At 40.8% G+C, this 22164-nt stretch overlaps 2 protein-coding genes across 3 annotated transcripts in view; one reads left to right on the plus strand and one right to left on the minus strand.

Moving 5' to 3' along the window:
- Positions 1 to 10687, minus strand: part of LOC114045097 (replication protein A 32 kDa subunit-like) — a 15278-nt gene extending 4591 nt beyond the window's left edge. The window contains exons 1-6 of the mRNA XM_027864953.1: positions 10522 to 10687; positions 9831 to 9937; positions 7569 to 7670; positions 7348 to 7461; positions 5607 to 5681; positions 3445 to 3561 (exon numbers count right to left, since the gene is read on the minus strand). Of these exons, the coding sequence (XP_027720754.1) occupies positions 3445 to 3561; positions 5607 to 5681; positions 7348 to 7461; positions 7569 to 7670; positions 9831 to 9937; positions 10522 to 10531 (525 nt within the window). The 5' untranslated portion in view covers positions 10532 to 10687. The remainder of the gene's footprint in view (positions 1 to 3444; positions 3562 to 5606; positions 5682 to 7347; positions 7462 to 7568; positions 7671 to 9830; positions 9938 to 10521) is intronic.
- A 221-nt stretch (positions 10688 to 10908) lies between these two features.
- Positions 10909 to 22164, plus strand: part of LOC114045031 (acid sphingomyelinase-like phosphodiesterase 3b) — a 43668-nt gene continuing 32412 nt past the window's right edge. The window contains exon 1 of one of the 2 annotated variants that reach the window (XM_027864818.1): positions 10909 to 11120. The gene's annotated coding sequence lies outside the window, so the exon portion shown is untranslated. The remainder of the gene's footprint in view (positions 11121 to 22164) is intronic. The other variant, XM_027864817.1, reaches the window with a different exon arrangement.

Here is a 22164-nt window from a genome sequence, read left to right on the forward strand (position 1 = left end):
AAAAAAAAAAAAAAAAAAAAAAAAAAAAAAAAAAAAAAAAAAAAAGGATATGAGAGGGCTTAGCAGATTGTAAATTCAGCGTGAGCCAACAAAGCCAAGAAAACCCTGGGCTGCATTAATGGAAGCGTCGTTGCCTGGACTAGGGAGGTGACAGACCTCCTACCCTCTGCTGAGTTCAGACTATTTCTCGGAAGACGTGTCTGGTGAGAGGTACCACATTTTAATGAGGCCACGGATGAGCTGGAGGAATAGGCAGGAAACTTGGGGTGGGGTGGAGTGGGGCAGGAGAGGACAGGAGAGTACAGTCTTCAAATGCTTCAAAGACCGGAAGAGAGGAGATTACTCTGCTTGGCCCTAGAGACCACAATTAGCAGGAAGAGGCAAAAATTACAAAGAAGCAAATCTAGGATTGGGGTGACGAGTAATGCCCTTCCTAACAATTAGAGCTATGCACAAGTGAAGGGGTTCTTTCTCAGTGGAAGTCCTCAAGAAAAAACTGGACGGAAAAAAAAAAAAAAGCAAAACTGGATGACCAGTTGTGTATGCTGTCAAATTAAAGAATCACGGAATCTGAGAATTGGAAGGAAGCTCACTACCCATTCAGTCCAACCCATCTTGGACAAATTCCCACTGTACCAGACCCAACAATGGTCTTTCAGCCTCTTCCCAGGAAGCCACCACCTCCAACTCGGCCCACCCCCTTCTGGGCTGCTCTAACTGGCGGGAAGTCATCCCTGACGCCCAGCCCAAATTGGCCTTTGGTCCCTTCCACCCCACCCCCCAAAGTCCAGCCCTTCTCCACACTACAGGCTTCCAAACACTCTCAGACAGCCACCGTGCGCCCCCTGAGCCTTCTCGTCTCCAGGCTAAATAGCCCCACTTCACGTCACTGTCTGGGTGGCCCTCTTCTGGCACTCTTCAGCTTATGGACAGCTTAGCCCCCAGAACTGAACACAGCACTCCAGACAGAGTCTGACATGGGTAGAGGACAGGGGACTGTCACCACCCTACTCTTGGAAACAATGCCCTGACTTACACAGTCCTAGAAGGTACTGCCTTTTCTGGCTACCACAGCTGACTCACATCTAGCGTGCAGTCTGCTAAAACATCTAGATCGTTTTCAGAACTGCTCCCTAATCATGCCTCCCAGCTCATTTTTTGTACCCAACAGTTTAGATCTTTGGGTTTATCAAACATTAAGTTATTGTGGTCATTTAGTTCAGCATATTGCACACCTCGTCTATTCCACTGATCAACCTCTCTATTTCTTATCCAATACCAGATTATTTTGTTGAAGTGTAGTTTGAAATCTAATACTACTAAGCTACTTTTTTTCCTCTTTTTTTTCCATTGATTCCCTCGATATTCTTGACTTTTTTCTCCTCCAGATGAATTTATTATTTTTTCTAGCTCTATAAAGTAATTCTTTGGTATTTTCATTGGTATGACACTGAATTAACTAATTTAGAGAGTACTGTCATTTTTATATTGGCTCAACCTGTCCATGAGCAATTGGTACTTCTCCAATTGTTTAAATCTGTCTTTATTTCTGTGAAAAGTGTTTTGTAATAGTGTTCTGAGTTCTTGTGCGTCTTGGCAAGTTGACTCCTAAGTATTTTATACAGTCTGCAGTTATTTTAAATGGGATTTTTCTTTCCATCTCTTGGAGCCAAATTTTGTCAGTAAAATGCTGAGGATTTGTGTGGGTCTACTTTATATCCTGCAACTCTGTATAGTTGTTCATTGTTAACTAGATTTTTAATCGATTCTCTTGGGTTGTCTAAGGACACTATCATATCCTCTGCACAAAGCTGCTTCAATTTCTTTTTCTTGTCTTATTGCTATAGCTAGTATTCCTAGTACAATAATGATAGTGGTGATAATAGACATCTGTGCTTCACCTCTGATCTAAATGGAAAGACTTCTAGTTCATCCCTATTACAGATAATTCATGCTTTTGGTTTTAAATAGATACTTATCATTTTAAGAAAAGCTCCATTGTGATTCCTATGCTTTCTAGAGTTTTTAATAGGAATACATGTTGTATTTTGTAAAAAACTTTTTATGCGGGGCAGCCAGGTGGCGCAGTGGATAGAGCACCAGCCCTGAAGTCAGAAAGACCTGAGTTCAAATCCAACCTCAGACCAAACACTTGACACTTACTAGCTGTGTGACCCTGGGCAAGTCACTTAACCCCAATTGCGTAAAAAAAAAAATTAAAAACAAAACAAGATACTTTTTATGCATCTAGTAATATAATCATATGATTTTTGTTGCTTTTGTTTTTGATATGGTCAATTAAGCTGATAGTTTTCCCAATACTGAACCAGTCCTGCAACCTGTTATTGCATATGAATGTTGTGATACATCTCCTTGCTAGTATTTTACTTAAAATTTTTGTGTCCATTTTCATTAGGGCAATTGGTCTATAGTTTTCTTTTCCTGTTTGTGCTCTCCTCAGGTTAGGTATCAAAACCATATTAGTGTCATGAAAGGAATTTGGTAGGACTCCTTTATCTATTTTTTCAAACAGTTTATAAAAGTATTGGAATTGTTCTTTAAATGTTTGGTAGAATTTGTTTGTAAATCCATCTAATCCTGGATTTTTTTTCTTAGGGAGCTCACTGATGGCTTGTTCAATTTCTTTTTCTAAGACAGGATTATTTAGGTATTCTATTTAGATTTTTAAAAAATTCATCCATTTCATTTAGAGTGTCAATTTTATTGGTGTATAATTGGGCAAAACAGCTGCTAATAATTGCTTTAATTTCATCTTCACTGGTGGTGCATTCACCCTCTTCATTTTTGATACTGGTAATTTGATTAAGACATAAGGTTTTGAATGCAGTCAACATCATGGATTCATTTTGCTTAACTCTGCAAATGCGTTACAAGGGGTCCCCGCCCACCTCATTTCTTCTTCTCAGTTTATAAATTGAGAAGATTGGGAAGAGATAGCACTAGCGATACAAAAAAGGGGGACAATCTAACATTTTAAAAATTCACAGAAATTCAGAAGGAATCATAGACTAGCAATTCAGTTCTTAAAGTAATATACAGTAAGATGAGTGAGTGTATGAAATTGATTCCTGGATACATAGAGAATCCTCTCTTTGTGTGCTTCTATATATAGGTAAATGTTCTTTTTATGGTGTTTAAGTTCAGAAGAAAAAAACCATACACACATATCCTCTCAGCTCTAAATCTTATCCTATTTCCAACATCCTAGAGAAAGAAAAACTGATCTGCCCTATGTCTATCTTGTTTGCACATAAATGTTTCTATTTTGTTTCCCCCATCAGACTGTGAGCTCCTCCAGAACATTATCTTCTGCCTTTCTCTGTATGTCTAGCAGGTAGTACAGTGCCTGGCACACAGTAGGTGCCTAATAAATGCTTACTGATGGACTGACTGACCAAAGAATTACCTTCCAGAAGTACTCACCTGGCTGACAGATTGGCTTAGTACCATATGGGCATTGACAGTTTCCAGGATATGGATGGTAAACTCATTCATGTCCTCTAGAGGAAGAATCTTAAATGCCACCAAGCTCTTTTTGTTCTGTTAAAATAACAAGACAGTTTAGGACAAAGAAGGGAACACAGCAGGAGCTCTCTTCAAGCTGCCTCTAAGGCAGGATGACGCCAACATGAAAGTCAGTGATGGCCTGGGCTTCTCCTGCATCTGGTTGTCTAGAATGATGAATTATTGACCACAAAAGCAACATTAAGAATCAATGGTAAGGGGGCATCTAGATGGCACAGTGGGATAGAGCATTGGTCCTGGATTCAGGAAGACCTGAGTTCAAAACTGACCTCAGACGCTTGACACTTACTAGCTGTGTGACCCTAGGCAAGTCACTTCACCCCACTGCCTTGCAAAAAAAAGAATCAATGGTAGTCAGATTTTCCAGACTGTCCCCCAAAAGTCTAGTTAACCCTTAATAGCCTGCCGTATCCGATTAGGCCAATTGTGGACCCTAATGACCACGTGTCACCCAGTTTTTATGCAAAATAGATGTAGTTTCATCTTAGGGTATATGAACACATCCACCCTCTTTCTACAATGAGATGAACGACTTAGCTGCCCCTTCCTCAGTCTGAGCTCAGGACTCTGGCCCCTGTCTTCTTCCCGGCCTATGTCTGACCAGGGTTGCCTTATTTCTCTGACTCCCCAGGAAGTTGAGCACAGGAGCTACACACATCCTTTGGGAACTTTTCTAGGGGCTTTCTGTCTCCAGTACTCCCCAATTTCATTGGGGTAAATCCTCTTTCCACTAATACAGACTGCAAGTTAAACATAGAATCTGGGGTCTGCGTCTTCTGAAGCATCAGATTCATAAATATAGCTGCTCTGTGGAAGTTTTCCTTTAAGAGCATTTTGTCATAACTATCAGCAAAGCTCTGTACTTATTTACAGGCACAAGGGGACTCTGGGGACACGGACACAATATTCCAGACCAGCTTAAATTTCTATTTGGATTTCCAGGTAGCTGACATCCTCACAATTCACAGGCAGAGACAGAAAGGGGCTGAAACAATACTTAATATTAGATGTCAAGCAGGCAGGTTTTTAACATAGAACTGAGGGAGGGGGGAAGGGAGATTAAACTGCTGGTCTGCTGTTACTGACAGTATTGGTCTTCTTAAAGAAACCTAAGAATTTCAGGTCTGAGAACAGACCCCACCCCTCTGCCTCTTCCCCCTTAATTTTTATAGGAACATAATACTACAAGACTACTTTACACTGGACTTGATACCACAGCTTAAGGGATCTTAAGTAACTGACTTCAAGTATCACTACTACCAATCTCACATTCATAGAGGATAATTACAAGGTGCTTTTGTCACAAGTGCCTTAAAAACAAGTAGTATAAATACTACTCCCATTTTATAGGTGAGGAAAATAAGTTTCAGGAAAGAAAAGACCTGGCCAAGCTCGAATGGCTGCTAAGTGTTGAAGATGGGATTTGCATTTAGGTCTTTTTTGGGGGGGGGGGGGCAATCAGGATTAAGTGACTTGCCCAGCATCACACAGTTAGTAAATGTCTGAGGTTGGATTTGAATTCTGTTCTTCCTGACTCCAGGGCCAGTGCTCTATCCACTGCACCACTTAGCCGTCCTGCATTTAGGTCTTCTAAATGTGAAGTGAGCAGAACCCACGCATGTGTTCTTTCCACTAGACCCAACTGTTATTTTCTAAGTGCTCACTGAAATGGAAAATGAGAACTGTTTTCTACAAAAGAGACAGGAGAAAATGTAACACTTCATGAACTGTTCTCAAACTCACAGGTTTTAACAATTCTGACACAGCCCAGAATACTGTGGGACAAATACAGACCACGTTTGGTGTGTATAAAAGGTAAATGTTTTTACTCTGAAGAGTCATAATTTGCCAGAAGATGGGGTTCAAGAACCTATTATTTATTCCCAACACTGACAGTAGTGGTTATGTGATGGTGGGCAATTCACATCATTATGAGCCTCAGTTTCATCACCTGTAATAATTGTACTATCTGCCTCCCAGGGTCACTGTAAATGAAGCACTAGGTTAACTGCAAAGTGGTATATAAACGAGTGATGATTATTACTTATGTCCAACATTACCTGGAAAGACCTGAGATGACCAGCCACTTTCACATAGGTTTCTGGTGGTACCACAGTATTCTCACTGCTTGTGTCCTAAGAGTAGGGGAGGCAAAAATCAATCGGTGAGTTTTCTATGGTCATTGGCTAATGTGTCTGTTTAATTACCAACATGGGTAAGGAAAATGAAAGTTAAGAACAGGCATAGCTGCATGGCAAGAGAGGTTATTTCTATTCTTTCCATAACAGGGGGTCTTGAAGTTAGAATGAAGAGCCCTGTCACACTCTTAGCTTTCCTAAGGACTCTGGGTCAGGTGCTGCCCTTCCCTGGTCTCAGTTCTCTCTCCTCAAGGTCCAGCTCAGACTCAACTTTAAGAAGACTTTAAGAATGAATGTCGAAATAGCTCAAGACTCCAACAGCCAATAACACTTCAGAGTGGGCAGAATTCCCAACACCAGTGGCATGCAAAGGAGTCTGGACTTTACTTGGTAGGCAGAGAGCCACATAAAGTTTTGGATCAAAGGAATAAGACCAAAAGAATAGTTAGGTTGGCAATATAATGTAAGATAGATTGGAAGAACTGGAGTCAGGGAGGCTAGTCAGGAGGACGTTACAATAATCTAAGCAAGAAGGAAAGAGGACTTAAAAGAAATGAGTCTATTTCTAAAGGTAGAATCACTGGCACTGAGAAAGGTGTAGAGCGAAGAGAGTCCCTGTGGGGCAGTGGGCAGAGAAGACTTGAACTCAAGTGACCCTGCTACAAGCTCTCAGTGGTACAGGCAATTCTCAAAGCGCAGAAGTCACACAACAGTTATGGATCTGCATTAGGAGAGGTCATTTCCTCAGCAAGGACTTCCCTATACCAATGAAGTCACAGGTCCCCCCCCTCCAAGAAAACAAAGGCAAGAGAGGTTGTTATTAGGCTTAACCTGCACCTCTCACCTCACGCTAAATGGGTGACTAGCCACTCTGTCTCTATGCATGGCAGAATGCATACATACATTTGGCCTGATGAAGGACTCAGCCTGGGCACTTAATAGAGTGTACCTTCATCTTCACATTCTATCCCCATCCACCTTTAGGAAAGGTATTCCAAAGGCTCTCATGCAGAGTCTTCACATTTGACTGACCCTATGAGGTATAATGAGACCGTCTGGCAACGTGGTCCCAGAGACAAATACAGTGGTGCTGTCTGACTGAACAGGTGCCTCTTCCTGGGCTACCTCTCCCCACAGCCCGGCCAATGTGGGCTCATGCTGCTTCTTTCATCCAGAATGAAGGGGTTTTCCCATCCTTCAAGGTCCATGCTCCACCTACTCCATGAAGCAAGGCTGGGTGACTAGGGTACAATCCAGCCTTTGCTTAAAGACCTCCAGTGAGGGGGATAGCACTATCTCCCCACCCAAGGGAGCCCATGGGGCCAAACAAAGCAAATTTCTTTCATAACCCTCCAAATACCTGAAGTAGGCTGTCATCCTTCCCCTTCCCAAAAGCCTTCTTTTCTTTAGGCTAAGCATAGCTCATTCCTTCAACTGATTCTGATATATCATAGTCATCTTCAGTAGCCTCACAACCTTGGGCTCCCTCCTGCAGACACATTCTAGTTTACCAATGTCCTTTCTAAAATGGGGCATCCCAATACTCCTGATGTGGTCTGATTGCAGCAGAGTCCAGCAAAGCTATGCACTTTCCACAAGCCTGAGACCGTGTGGAAGTTCACTCACACCAAAGGATCTTTCCCATGCATCCCCACGCACTTACGTCGGTGTCCACCCACTGTCTGACGTCCATCGGCGCAGCCGTCATGTCATCGATTTTGTAAACAATGTTAGTCGGCGCCTTCTCTGCTTGCCGGATTATTCCCACAATAGTGACCTACGTAAAAAGGTAGACAATGATTTTCCTGAGTCCCAGGGTGAAACTTATGCCCTTTTAATCACAAACCATTATTCAGGGATTCTACCAAGATGTTGTTGCCATACCTGTGAAATCTCAATCTCCCCAATCTTAAATACTTCATCAATCAGGCTGGCAGAAAGGAGCTGTGATATGGTGCAAGGGACAATGTGCTGGGCTCGTGCTCTCTGTAAAGAAAACACACCGGTCAGTCTCCCTCATACAACCACAGGGATCTCAAAGAAAAACTCGATCAGCTGGATACTAAGGATCAGCAGTGAAAGACTGAAACAAAAACAAACAAAAACAAACAAAAAGACAGAGCAGACTGAAAGCTGGAGTTCTCCTCTGTCTATGAGAGAAACAACATGTGCGGAGTTGGATCCCACTCAGGACACTCTTGTGTTTGGTTTTCACCTCACATAGCCTCTGAGATCTTCATTACATCTGTTTTTAGCACAAGAAAACTAAGGTTCCATTAATTTACTCAGTGACCCTAGGCAAGCGTCATAATTTGGAGGTAAGGGGATGAAAAGAAAGAGTCCCAAATTTATTTCAGCCCACACAGAGAAATTTCTTGCAATATTGTTGTGTACAAGATTACAAAGGATGCACTAGTTTCTTATCATGAGGACAATGTACTGATCCCAAGCCACATTTAGGTAAGCACACATTCTTTAAGTATCCACTGCATAAAGCGTCTCAATTCTAGCTAAGACGACTCAAAAGGGCTTTGGGAATACCAAATACTTATTTTTTCCTAACTGAGCCAGGAGGTAGACATCAAATTAGACCAAGGTTTTACTGAATCTTGCCCCCCTCCCTGCTCCCTCTTGCTTCCAAGACCACGTCAATTTGGGGCCACACGGGCTAGGACTTACATTTAGAAAACCAAACCCCTCCATATCCCAAGGAGGCAACAGAGCGGAAGTGACATTCTACCAGAATTAAAGAATTCCATTCTAATGGAAGGACTGACCCTTGTCAATACTGACACTCCCCAAGAAAACAGATTCAGAAGGAAGCTATGGCTAAATAGGAGGCTGGCTCAAGGGTTTTCCTAAAGGAAAGAACCAACAGAATTGGCTTTATTGTGCGCCCAACAAGAAACGTTTCAAGGAACACATGATGTTACCTTGCTGTGCTTTCTGTGATGAGCTTAAGCAAAAAGACCCTTGTGAAGGGAACTGTAGCTTATGGGCCAACATTTACTGCAGAGAACGAAGAAGTAGAAAATCCACATAAAGAATCTGACAAGCACCACCAAACCAAGTTTATGTGTATTTTGATAACTGGCATCTTTAATATGAAGTGGGGCCCGGAGGAGGTTGGAAAATGTAGTTCAGGTTTAAGACACAAAAGAAGCCAAAAGCTTGTAAGCTACTCAGAAGCCTGTCAACTGGAAGTCATGAAAACTTTTTCCAAGAAGACACTTAAAGGTACGGGATCTAATGAGTAAATAATATGACAAAAAAATAAAACTATCTTTACAAGAAACTGAATACTGAAATAGGGAATACATCAGAATCAGCCGTCTATGTGCAGTCTAATCAGCAGCTAGTTTTAGAAAAGGTCAAAATCTACAATCCATCCCTTCCAAAGCACGAAAGTCTCAAAGGAAGATGGAGCCTTTGAATGTGGGGAACAGCAACTTACTCAAGGAAAGATTCACTAGCTGTTTTGTTAATTTTAAAAATGAAACCATATTCCTGGAGAGTCCTCAGAAGTAGAGGTAGAAGACAAGAGAGAGGTATGGGACCTATTTTTCATCCTGAGACAGTACTTCCTCCTTGCACCACTGTGAGAAGGCTAGATTGCAGAGATGACTCCATGGGAGCTGTGGCTACCGTTGAGGAGTGATCCAATTTATGTGAGACAGGCCCCACCCCATCACTAGGTTCCCCTTTCCCTTCTGTGGCTCTAAGCAAAAAGGGAAGGCTCTGATACTTCCAGTATCTAATCAGGAAGCCCTTTCCTACTCCCTAAAGTCAATCATTGGCTATTTTATTTACAGTCTGTGCTGATCGACTGAATATTCTGTTCATTCCTCCCTTTCTGTCCTTATTGATTCTCTATGATACATAAAATTAATTTGAGCTAAAAAATTAAGAAAAATAGAAATAAAACCATAGAAACAAATACAAATTAAAGGAGGACTTGACAAACATTTATTAAGCTTATCTCCACATCCTCTCCTGCCCAGCCCATCCCCTAGACATCCCCACATTACCAAGTCAATTCTGTTTATACTTAAATATCACAAATGGGTATTCATTTCTAAGCAGGGAGTCACTTTAGGAAGAAGTAAATAAAACAGTGCCAACTGTTTATCTTTATTTTCAACTTACTGATTTCCTTTCAGCCTGAGAAGCAGTAGGAGTGCCAAACCCCCCTGGGGGCTGTGTGTAGCCACCACTTACGTAGGAAGTGTTCCCATAGCCTCCATCAAATCCACCTGGCATTAACAGCAGACCAAAGACATCAGAATCACTTTTCCTCGCTGGAGTCAAGAATCCTCCATCCCATAGTGGACACCCGGCCCATCTTCCCCCACCCCACATCAGGGCCAGGCATCTCTACCCACCTGATCTCCTTCCTGTGTCCGTCCCCCGCCTTCATGATCCCCCACCCCCAGATTAGGGCCAAGCCTCTCACCCCACCCACCCCTTCCTGTGTCTGTCCCCTCCTTCATGATCTCCCACCCCCAGATTAGGACCGGACATCTCTCCCCACCTGGTCTCCTTCCTGTGTCCGTCCCCCGCCTTCATTATCCCCCAGCCTCAGATTAGGGCCAAGGCTCTCTCCCCACCTGGTCCCCTGCTTAGCACCCCATCTCCAGACCCCTTTAGAACCTCTATCCCCAGCTGCCCCCGCCTATTATCCCCAGACCGCTGCCAAGCCTCTCTACCCTGAGAGCCCCCCACTTCAGCACCCCTATCCTCGGAACCTAGACGAGCCTCCCACTCCACCTCTTTGTACATTTCCCTTTCCCCTTCTGTGCCCCCTCCCTTAAAGCCTCTCGCCCAGCTCCTCCATTACTGTTCCACATGGTGGCCACAGCGCCCCGAGGGCTGTAGCGGGGCCGCGTCTGCAAAGTCCGCTGGGAGCCCGAGGAATCCCGCAGTTTCTCCACCTAGAAGAAACCTGACTTCGCGCCACAAACACTATCCCGCGAACGGCCTTACTAATCAACTTGCTGGCTGCTTTCCTTTCCGCCTCTTTCAGCCAATCAACGCTGACGATACTCCAGGTTTACCCAATGGGCTTGGACAATGCTAGTGAGGCGTGCGCACACTTTGGTCCCGCGAGAGAAACGTGAAGTCTTCGCGGCCATATTTAGTACGGGCAAGGAACCAGTTCGAGCTACAGGTGCTAGAAACCCAGGCTAGAGAAACATCCCTGGAAAGCGACCAATGAAAAAATAGGATCTTACCCTCGTGTGGTCCCGCCCCTCAGAGATGACGTAACCTGCCCCTCTAGGAACCTCTTTCTCAGGTCTAAGAGTCTCGCAGCTGACTGACAAGGGCGCAAGCGCAGACCACTCAGTCCAGTCAGGACTGGGCGGCCAGGATTGATCAGTGTCATCTGGCCTCGGGCGCTGCAAGTTCGGATCACCTGCAACCAGGAGGTGTTTCGAGGTAACTGAGTCCAACACTGACTCCTCCCACCCTTGTTTTACAATGGAGGAAACTGAATCCTAGAGAGGGGGCGTGACCAGCCCACGGTCCCACTGGGAGCAGCCGGGCCCGGCCTGAGCCTCTCCACGATGGGGCTGGTGTCTGAGCAGCGCCCTGTCAGATTGCACCCTCTGCAGGGGTTGTTATCGCCGTTTTGCATATGAGGAAACTGAGTCTCACGTGCGGGGGCGGGGCAAAGCCTGGGTTTGGCATCCAGGCCAACCCCCAACCTCAGCCGAGCTCCTTCACTCCCCGGGGTCAGGCTCAGACAGGCAGCCAGTGTTAATTAAAATGCACTTAATTACCGCCACCTACGTGCCAGGTGCTGAGGTTCCAACCGCAACATCAAAGAACAAGCACTAATTAAACGCCTCCTACATACCTGGCGCTGTACTAAGCAACCGAGACCCAAAGAAACAACAAAGAAGGTCCCTGCCCTCAAGGAGCTCACAGTGGAATAGGGGAGACAACGTGTAAACAGCTATGTACGAACAGAATGTTTGCAGGGTAGATGAAGGCACTTGCATTAAGAGGCACTGGAAAAGGGTTCTTGTAGAAGGTAGGATCTTAGCTGGGACTTGAAGGGAGAGCATTCCGGGCATGGAGTTGTCAACCATTTGGTTTGGTCCAAAGAAACAATCAGTTTTCCCCTTAACCGAAGGTTTGCACTAAGAACAAACAGAATGGGGTTCACCTTTCCAAAGGTTTGACCAAGGAACAAACAATCAGGCTGTACATGTGCTATAATGTGCTTATTTATTCTCATTAAGGCAAAGAATCATGTATGCATGGGAGTCAGAAAATAATTCTGAACTCAGAATAAACAAGCTGAAGGAGCCCCTTTATACATTTAGAGCAATCTCAACTCAGGGTGCCTGTGTCAACCAAAATTATAGTCTCCATGTGTTAACCATAACATCATGAGAAAGGAATTTCTTAATAGGATAGATTGTATATACAGTAAGATAAAAGAAGTGTGAAAGTATCAATTGAAATTGTAGATCCAGATGTTTGTGTTACTTTTATCATTAACATGACTATATGTGTATGTGTGTGTGTATCCATATATATCATAACATAACATGTGTCCATAAAATAGCAAGATAAAAAAAGTCCCATTATTCAAGCTAGTGTCCCGTTCAAGGCGCTTTGTCCTTGGTAGTCATAAACAGCAGAATGTTCTTGGTCAGCTTCATCTGGCGCTGTAGTTGCTGACATAGGAAGGGGCATTTTGGGCTCACTCAGAGAGCAAAGCAAAGCATGTCTGTTATGCCAGAGCACACAAGGCAGTATGGTAGGTTAAACTAAGAGTGGGCCAAAAAAAAATGTCTTTCTCCTGATTGGCCAATCCAGGTTTTAGGCCTTTCTTAGGTGGTGGGGAGCTCAAGAGTGGTTCACAGAGTACAATCAAAAGGCATGGAGTGAAAAACTAAACTTCCTGCCCCAAAGGAGCTTATGTTCTATCGAGGGCCAACAATATTTAAGTAGAACAAAATACAAAGTAAACTCAAGATAATTTAGGGGGAGATCAAGAAGGTCCTTGTGTAGGAGATAGCTCTTGAGCAAAGCTTGGAGGGAGGTATGGCCCAGGAACACTGGGCAGAGGCTGGGCAAAGGCATAAAAATAGAAAGCACTGTGAGTACATTTTAGCTGGAAGGTACAGTGTGTGAAGGGGAATAATATATATGAAGTCTGGAATGGTAGAGTAGAGCCAAACTGTGAAAGCTTTAAATGCAGTTTCAATCCATTAACTGATAAGGAAAGTTCACAGAATCTCAGGAGTTAGAAAAGATCTTAGATCTAGTCCAACCCATGATTGAACAGAAATCCTCTTGAGCAATGGAACTCTAGTGTGGGAGAGCTCATTGCTTTATGAGGTAACCTTTCACTTTTGTTGGCAATTATATTAAGTCTCAGTATGCCTTTCTGCAACTTGTGTTGGTTGTTAGCATTCTGAAACTAAATAGAATAAGACTAATCACATATGACAGATATTGAGAAAGATGCCTAAAGCGCTTACTATGTGACAAGCTCTATGCTGATCCCTGCTAAGGGCTGTAAATGCACGGAGAAGCAAAAAGACAGTCCCTACCCTTACATGCTAATGGGGGACGATAAAACATAAAAGGGATGAAAGGCGAGTGGATGTGTATCCATTCTATTTGGAGTGGAGGAGGGGAGGAAGAAGATGTGAGTCAGGAGCAGGAGGCAAGTTTGAAGTGCCTATAGCAGGCCGATTTCCTGAAGTGGAGGCTCAGAGCAGTAACCAGTCACTTGGAATCTGTTATTATCCCTGACTTAAACCTTTTCTCCAAGATTCAGCATCAGTAGTTCCTTCCATCTTCCTATATAGCATGGACTTCAGCCCCTTCACCTTCCTGAAAGTTTTAGCTTGTCAATATCTTTGCTAAAATGTGGTACCCACAACCAAGATTAGGAGGGAAGCAGAAAACTGGGAAAGAATTTTTACAGCCAGTATCTCTGATAAAGGCCTTATTTCTAAAATATATAGAGAACTAAGTCAAATTTATAAGAATACAAGTCATTCCCCAGTTGATAAATGGTCAAAGGATATAAACAGGCAGTTTTCAGATGAAGAAATTAAAGCTATTTATAGTCATAAAAAAATGCTCTAATTCACTATTGATTAGAGTAATGCAAATCAAAATGACTCTGAGATACCACATCACACCTATCAGATTGGTTAACATGACAAAACAGGAAAATGATAAATGTTGGAGAAGATGTGGTAAAATTGGAACACTAATACATTGTTGGTGAAGTTGTAAAATGATCCAAACATTTTGGAGAGCAATTTGGAACTATGCCCAAAGGGCTATAAAAATGTGCATACCCTTTGACCCAGCAATAGCACTTCTAGGCCTGTGTCCCGGAGAGATCATAAAAATCGGAAAAGGACCCACAAGTACAAAAATATTTATAGCAGCTCTATATGTGGTAGCAAAGAATTGGAAATTGAGGGGATGCCCATCAATTGGGGAATGGCTGAATAAGTTGTGGTATATGAACATAATGGAATACTATTGTGCTGTAAGAAATGATGAGCAGGCAGTCTTCAGAAAAACCTGAAAAGACTTGCATGAACTAATACTGAGTGAAGTGAGCAGAACCAGGAGAACACTGTACACAGTAACAGCCACACTGTGTGATGACTAACTTTGATAGACTTAGCTGTTCTCAGCAATGCAAGGATCTAAGACATCTACAAAAGGCTCATGATGGAAAATGCTATCCATATCCAGAGAAAAAACTATGGAGAATGAATGCAAATCGAAATGTACTATTTGCATTTTTTTTTCTTTCTACTGTTTTGTTTCCTCTTTCTTGTGGTTTCTCCCATTGGTTCTAATTCTTCTTCACAACATGATTAATATGAAAATATGTTTAACAGGAATGTATATGTAAAGCCTATATCAGATTGCACGCCATCTTGGGGAGGGAGGTGAAGAGGGAGAGGGAGAAAATTTAAAACTCAAAAGCTTATAGAAGTGAATATTGAAAACTAAAAAGAAATTAATTAATTTTTTTAAATGTGGTACCCATGGCCTCAGACTCTTGACACTTTCTAGCTGTGTGACCTTGGGCAAGTCACTTAATCCCGATTGCCTCACACACACAAAAAAAAAGTGGTACCCAGAACTGAATTTAATATTCTAGATCAGGGATTATCAACCAGAGGTCCATATAATCTCACTTCTAAATCCTTCAAACTGATTTCTCATCCTACCACTCTTCAGAAATCTTTCTCTCTGGTGATACCAGACTCTGACAGCAAATCTGATGTTTTCTCATATCCTTCTTGACTCCTGAAACTTTTTGACCACCCTCTCCTCCCTTGGCTCTCATGGCACTATTCTTTCATATCTGTCTACTTCTCATATTCCTTTGTTAGATCATCATTTATCTCTTCCTTTCTTAGTATAGGTGGCGTCTCATATATTTTCTTTCTTGAAGAACCTATTTTCGTATGATCTCTAATCAGATGATTCCTAAATCTAATATCCAGTTTCAGTCTTTCTTCTGAGACAGCCATGCATTGCCATCTGCCTGCTAGATAGTATCTCATAAGTGTCCATAGGCATCTTAAACTCATATGTCCAAAACTTAATTCATAATTTCCCCCCTACCCCATGCCTAAACTTATCCCTTCTCTGGACTTTCCTGTCTTTCTTGAGGGAACTGCCATTTTTCCTCTCACCCATGATCGTAACTTCAGAGTCATTTTTTTCCCTTGGCTAGGCAGTGGGGTTAAGTGACTTGCCCAGGGTCACACAGCTAGTAAGTGTCAAGTGTCTGAGGCAAGATTTGAACTCAGGTCCTCCTGACTCCAAGGCTGACGCTCTATCCACCTAGCTGCCCTTTTTTTTCAGTCATTCTTTACTTACCCCACATCCAGTGTCCCAATAGAAATCTTCAATTAAGAGAAACTGAGGTGCAGAGTTCCAAGCATGATCAATTTATTAGCAAAGCTAGCACTTGCTAATGAATGGGATCCATGGCTCCTCAGTAGCCAAAAACTGACAGGCAGAGTAGCTCTTCTATAATATTGAAAATGCAGAAGTGGTATAAACATTACGTAGGGTGCAATAAATAGACCATAATGCAAATTACATCAGAAGCAGAGAGTAGGGGTGGAGCTTGGGTTACAATTAGTCTGAGTCAAAGACAGTAATTTCCATAACTCTGGCAGTAGGGTAAACAAAGCCTCTGGAAAACCACATAGTCAGCAAAGTTTGTGACTTAGAATTTTTGTGGTTGGACTTCAGCCCATAAGAATAGGGAAGTTAAACTCTTACAAATTTTACTAAGAGGAGCTAGTTTAAATCTATCTAACAAGGCCTATCCAATCAACTCTGATTTTGATTCACAAATATTGATTCTGATTAGAGAGATTGATTAGATACAAGTCTCAATGAATATTTAATCATGGAATATCAATTTTCACATTTTACATTCTCCCCCTTTGATTCTTTGGAAACATGTTTCCAATGAATCACCATCTATAAACCAAATTAATATAATTAGGAATGATCAAATAATCAACATTCATTGCAATTAAATTAGCAATGGGGAAACTGTATAGATATATGTAATCAGGCTGAGGGGGGAGATTCACAGAAACATCATGAACCATAGAAAGCAATAACTACATACAATCCTTTATACAGGGTCAGAAAAGAACTATGAGGCTAGCGGGTTAGGTATCCCCTCTGCCTCCCAATCAGGAAAACATATAAGAGAACCAGGAAAAGAGATCCCATCATAAACTAGGTGAACCTATTTCTGTTAAAGAATTAACTTCTACGAGGAGGGAGGAGATAACATTGGATGTTTCAAAGAAGGATTTTGTTTATGCCACCAGGCTCCAAGGTTTCTAGGAGCTGTCTTTCCTTAACATTAGGAATTAGAAACATTCTTGGACATATTGTTTTCACATGTAACAGTAGTGTATCCAAGTATGCCAGCAAGGAGCAGGTTTCATGTGGGAGCAGTGCACTCAAGAGTCTAAGCATTTTGGCTACAAAAGCAGCTATAGCAAACAAATGTCTGAGTTTCCCACAAGAAGAAAACTGTCATGATGGCCTCAAAACCATCAGGCTAAATCTTAGTTATAAGATTTCATTTACCTTTATCTATAACTAGCATATTGACAAAGTCTTTTAGGGGGCAATTCCCTCTGGTACAGAGGCACATGAGGAAAAAGAGAAATAAGAATGCTGGCAAAGTCCTATGTCAAGTTCCACCAGTTCACTGGAAATTCTTGATGTAGATGAAAAAGTTCAAAGTTCCAATCTGTATTGCAGCCCCCATTGTAGAGTTCTTTCAGCGTACTTTGAAATTCTCAGATGTAGAAAGCAATAATATACATTTCTAGAACAAGCCACGTTCTCAGGACTGCTCTGAAGGGGCTTTTTCTTCTGCTTCTCAGGTTTCAAGAGCCTATAGGAAGACTTGATACAAACTCAATATAATTTAATACTAACAAGGTTTTGGGGATGCTGGCACCCCAAGAATGCCAAGGCAGTGTTGCCTGGAATGAATTCACACACTCGAGCCTTCTCATAGTCAAGTGGCAAAAAGTTTATTGTAACACTTTAGCAAAAGCAGGCAAGGGTTCTTATGGGAACCTGCGAGAGAATTAGGATGGTGCTGGGGCTTATATGGGAAAGGAATGCTATGGATGCCAATTAGGTAATCTAGGGGATTTTTTGGGAGCTATGGATGGGAAAGTGTAGGGAGTATACCAGATATCGAGGGAGTTGTCAGAGGCATGGTGCCAAGAGAGTCCTTGGGCCAGCCAGAGACAAAAATCCTTGGGCCAGGCACCCCTCTATCTGTTCTGATAAGAGAATGTATTCTGCAACAAGGGAAAAATTTCTCTATTGATAAATTGGGAGACTTCCAGAGACATGATCTTAGGGCCAAATGCCCAAGCACACCATCAAAACAACCTTCTAGCTCAAGCCTTATGATTCTGATTTTATTAATAGAGCTATAAGAACATCAAATTAAGAACACATGATTCACCTGAAATGTCAGAGAATTTCAGTTGTTACCTCATGAGGTTCTGAATTGGAAAATGACTTTTTCTTTCTAAAATGAGCCTGGTGCAGCGAGGTGGCGCAGTGGATAGAGCGTCAGCCTTGGAGTCAGGAGGACCTGAGTTCAAATCTTGCCTCAGACACTTGACACTTACTAGCTATGTGACCCTGGGCAAGTCACTTAACCCCATTGCCTAGCCAAAAACAAAAACAAAAAAACTAAAATGAGTCTGTATTTCTCTTAAAATTATCAGATTGATTTTTCAAATAGGAAAATAATTTCACCTTCTTCACAATTATCAATGCAATTTTGTATGTAAAATGAAAGCAATTTTGAAAATTGTCACATCTCCTAATTCCTCCCTTATGGGAATGTTATTTTTATATTATATACATGAATAAAATTGCAATCGATTCCAAATGTTCGTATGGGTTATTTGTGTCTGACCTGTGGTAGCTTTTATTGGTCTGATCAGCAACAGTCAGATACACCGTACCTTGACTCCAACACAGTGATATCATTTTGGTCTTCTTCAAGAACGAAAGACAACAACCACTTATTCCTATTTTATATACACAAATAAAACTATAAGCTAGAGGAAAATCAAGGCAGATATTTTATATTTATATTCTGTTAAGGTAACTCAAACATTTCAATATTAATAATTGTGTGTTCTAAACCTTTAGAATGTGATTCCATTTTATAATCAGAAGTGCTTTAATTTGTACACACACTTCAGATTTTTTAAGGCTTTATTATAAAAAATTTGCCATGAAAGGAAAAGGAGGGACATGGTTATGACGCTATAGAGAAGCCATAACAAGGGGAAAACTCCCTTAGCTCTGTTTTTATTCCAGGCAGAAGAGATAGTTAACAGCCAATTAAAATTCCACATTATTCACCGAGTATCCAAGCCAGGCTCAAAATTATTTAGATGGGAAAACTTCCTCTTGAGAAAGAAGTTGCTTGATGGGAAACCAAGTCAAGATGATCTTACCTTCACAAAGCTTCACAAGGTTATTCCCCCAGCTGTCTCCCCAGAGCAAATATCTACCTATAGCAGTCCTCAGATTGCAGCAAATGGTGGCCCCTTGAATGGTGAATTATTGGCTTTGTGTTTACAAATATACCTGAAATAAAAAAAACCTCAGAACTATATCAAATTCAAGTCCCACAAGATGTAACTGAAATAGCAAAACTTCATGAAGCATATGTTAGGCCTGATAGAATTATTGTGTTAAAGTGCCAATCATCATCAATAATAATGGTTAAAAATCCTACCGTAACTATTAAGAGAGAAAGTTTCCTATGAGCAATATAATTGTTGGAAGGGGGAAAATATTCATCGTGGTAAATGATAAGTTTTAATATTCAGATATAGAATTTCCCATTTAGATAATAGAACTCCTCTGTTAGTCTGCCATGTAGATGGAATAAAGGAAGGGGAGGTATATCTGGCTACTTCAGGTGAGTTTTAGAGGACAACTTGCCAAGAAGAACACATAGATGTTAAAATGGGATATAAGGTGGAGGAGATTACTACAAGAAATGGCCGGAATGGCAAGTTGGTTAAATGTTGGATAAGTTTACAAATATAGTGAATTCTTAATAGTCTACTGAACCCCTCCGCCCAGAAAACTGTGGCAACTATAAGTTGCCAATCACAAGAATATCTGTTTAAGTTACATCCTATTTAGTAACATATACAATTTTCATGATTTTCTAAATAATCTCAAACAAAACTCATTATTTACAGCTTAACTTGTACATTTTTTCACTTTGGCTGGGAGAGGTCCTAGTTTCTTAAACTGCAGCACTTTAGAGTTTCACAACATGCTATCAGTGGGGTTGGTAAGAACTTATGACCTAGTTCAAGTAGGAAATCTTAAGGAACACAATAGACAAAGATCTCTCAAAAGGATTTAGCTATCCTTTTTCCTAACGGTAAGTCATTTATCATTATTACTATCTTCTAATTTATAAAAAAATATATCATATTTAATACTTTACTTTTCAAACATTTTGTCACATCATATATGAAGGAATTGTGGGAAATTGAGTGAACCACTCTGACTCCGTCTTGTAACTCAATTCTGGAGCTGGCTCAGTTCCCTTTCTATTTAATTAGAGGTCTAGGCCAACTTTTGTCTTGTGAGAAAACTTTTTCAGTTATGAGAGTTGTGAGAAAACTTTATTGCATTGTTTGAAACTAGCCCTGCCTGGCTGGGCAGCTGAATCACCTCTACCTGTGGTTTAGAAAGTCCCTTAACTAAGAACCTAGGCTATGCTGATTAGAAACTCAGTCAGCTCCAAAGATTGATGCAAATTTTCTCACAATTATCTCATGACCAGCTGTGAATGACTTAGCTGTTCACAGCAAAAAAATGATCCAAATGATCCAAGACAACTCAAGGACTTATAATGAAAAATGCTGTCCATCCCCAGACAAAAGACCAATAGTGACTGAATACAGACTGAAGCATACTTTTTTAACTTTATTTTTTCTTGAGGGTTTCGGGGTTTGTTTGTTTTGGTCTATGTTTTCTTTCATAACATGACTAATATGGAAATGTTTTGCATGATGACATGTGTAATCTATGTCAAATTGCTTGCCCTCTTGATGAGGAGAGGTGGGGGTGGGAGGAAGGGAGAGAATTTGAAACTCAAAAGTTTTAAAAATGAATGTTAAAAATTGTTTTTAATGTAACTAGGGAAAAATAAAATATTAAATAAATTTTTAAAAAATTACACATCTCAAGCAAACTATTTGCTTTATCTGAACACTGGCCCTGTACTGATCAATCAGTTGTTTCCATGTTCGTTTGATTGTTTATAGATACTTGAAGGGAGCAGGACACTTCTTTTTCTTGGAAAGCCCCCAATTTTTCTTCCAATTAGAAATCAAATTACCTACTTTTATATCCTGCTTATTATTATCTCTTAACACATAATAATCTGTCTTCTGTTATATTTGGGGTCCAGTGCCAAGCTGAGGAGGCCTAGTCCCAATTTGTAATGCAATCGACATGCATTACTTACTAAATCAATGTGCTTAGATGCTCGAACCTTTGTTTCCTAAGTCATTTCTTTCACCTGCCACGTATGACTGATATATTTGTATTTTAACATCATTGAGATCAAAAGGGGAAGTATCTTGCCCCAACAGCTTTTCTCAGATTTCATTCAACAGTTCAATAGAATGGATTTTAAAATTATGTTACAGGGAAAATCATTCATCTTATCTCCTTTGTTATTTTACTAATCACATTCAGTGACATCTAAAATGCAGTATAGAGTTATCCAATACGGAGTATTTACAGTAAAGTAAAGAAGTAACAATAACTAATTTATATAGTGCTTACTATATACCAGGCTTTTTATAGTTCTCAAAGATTAAGGAATTTAAGGGGGCAGCTAGGTGGCGCAGTGGATAGAGCACTGGCCCTGGAGTCAGGAGGACCTGAGATCAAATTTGACCTCAGACACATGACACTTACTAGCTGTGTGACCCGGGGCAAGTCACTTAACCACATTGCCTGGCAAAAACAAACAAAAAGAATCTAAGAGGCATGTCTTCTGTAGTACCTTAGAATGTTTAGGTTTTGATTACTTAATTATTATTTGAACCACTTGGTAACTTATGTTACAGGGAAGTTATAAATAGTGAAACTGAAGTCTTTCCCTTTAGGTGAGGTTAGAGGAAACTATAACCCACTGAATTTTGAATAGTTTTAAATAATTTTGCTATCTCTTAGTGGACCAATTCATAAATACAAAACTTTTTTAGATGAATGATATCAGTGTAGTCAATTTAAAAGTAATCATTCATTGCTTTTTTTCAACATAAGTTCTTCACAGTTACAAAAGATCACAGCTCTGGCTGAAGGGGTGGGGGGCGGTGCCCAAGCCTCTTATTAAATCATAAGAATTTTACATGTTAAGGCAAAAAGCACTTCATTATTACAATTTTTTGAAAACCGTCACCACATTCATTTTAATAACTCAATAGAGAAGTGACCTCTCTACTAGCATTTCACAGTATTTTACAAAAATTTCACATGACAGCATGTATTTAAGAGTATAGTCACCTAATTAAAAGAGAATTCACTTCTATAATTATATTTCTGATACGATGGTCTCTAAAATTTCATAATATAAGAAAAATCAGAAGGGTAAACAACGTAATGGGTTTTTATCTGAAGTCAAATCACAGCAATGCAGTTGAAAGTATCGTTCTTAGAAAACCATTCCTGTCATGACCTTTGATATTTTATGCAATCTAGAACCCAATAACTATAGTCAACATTTACACACTGTGCTAAGTAGTTTGTATTCAGGTTATTGCAAGTCATTCTCCAGTTGACAAATGGTCAAAGGATAAGAACAGGCAGTTTTCAGAGGAAGAAATTAAAGCTATCTATAGTCCATGAAAAAATGCTT

The sequence above is a fragment of the Vombatus ursinus genome, unplaced genomic scaffold, assembly GCF_900497805.2.
Source record: "Vombatus ursinus unplaced genomic scaffold, bare-nosed wombat genome assembly UNPS02014777.1, whole genome shotgun sequence".
NCBI lineage: Eukaryota > Metazoa > Chordata > Mammalia > Diprotodontia > Vombatidae > Vombatus > Vombatus ursinus.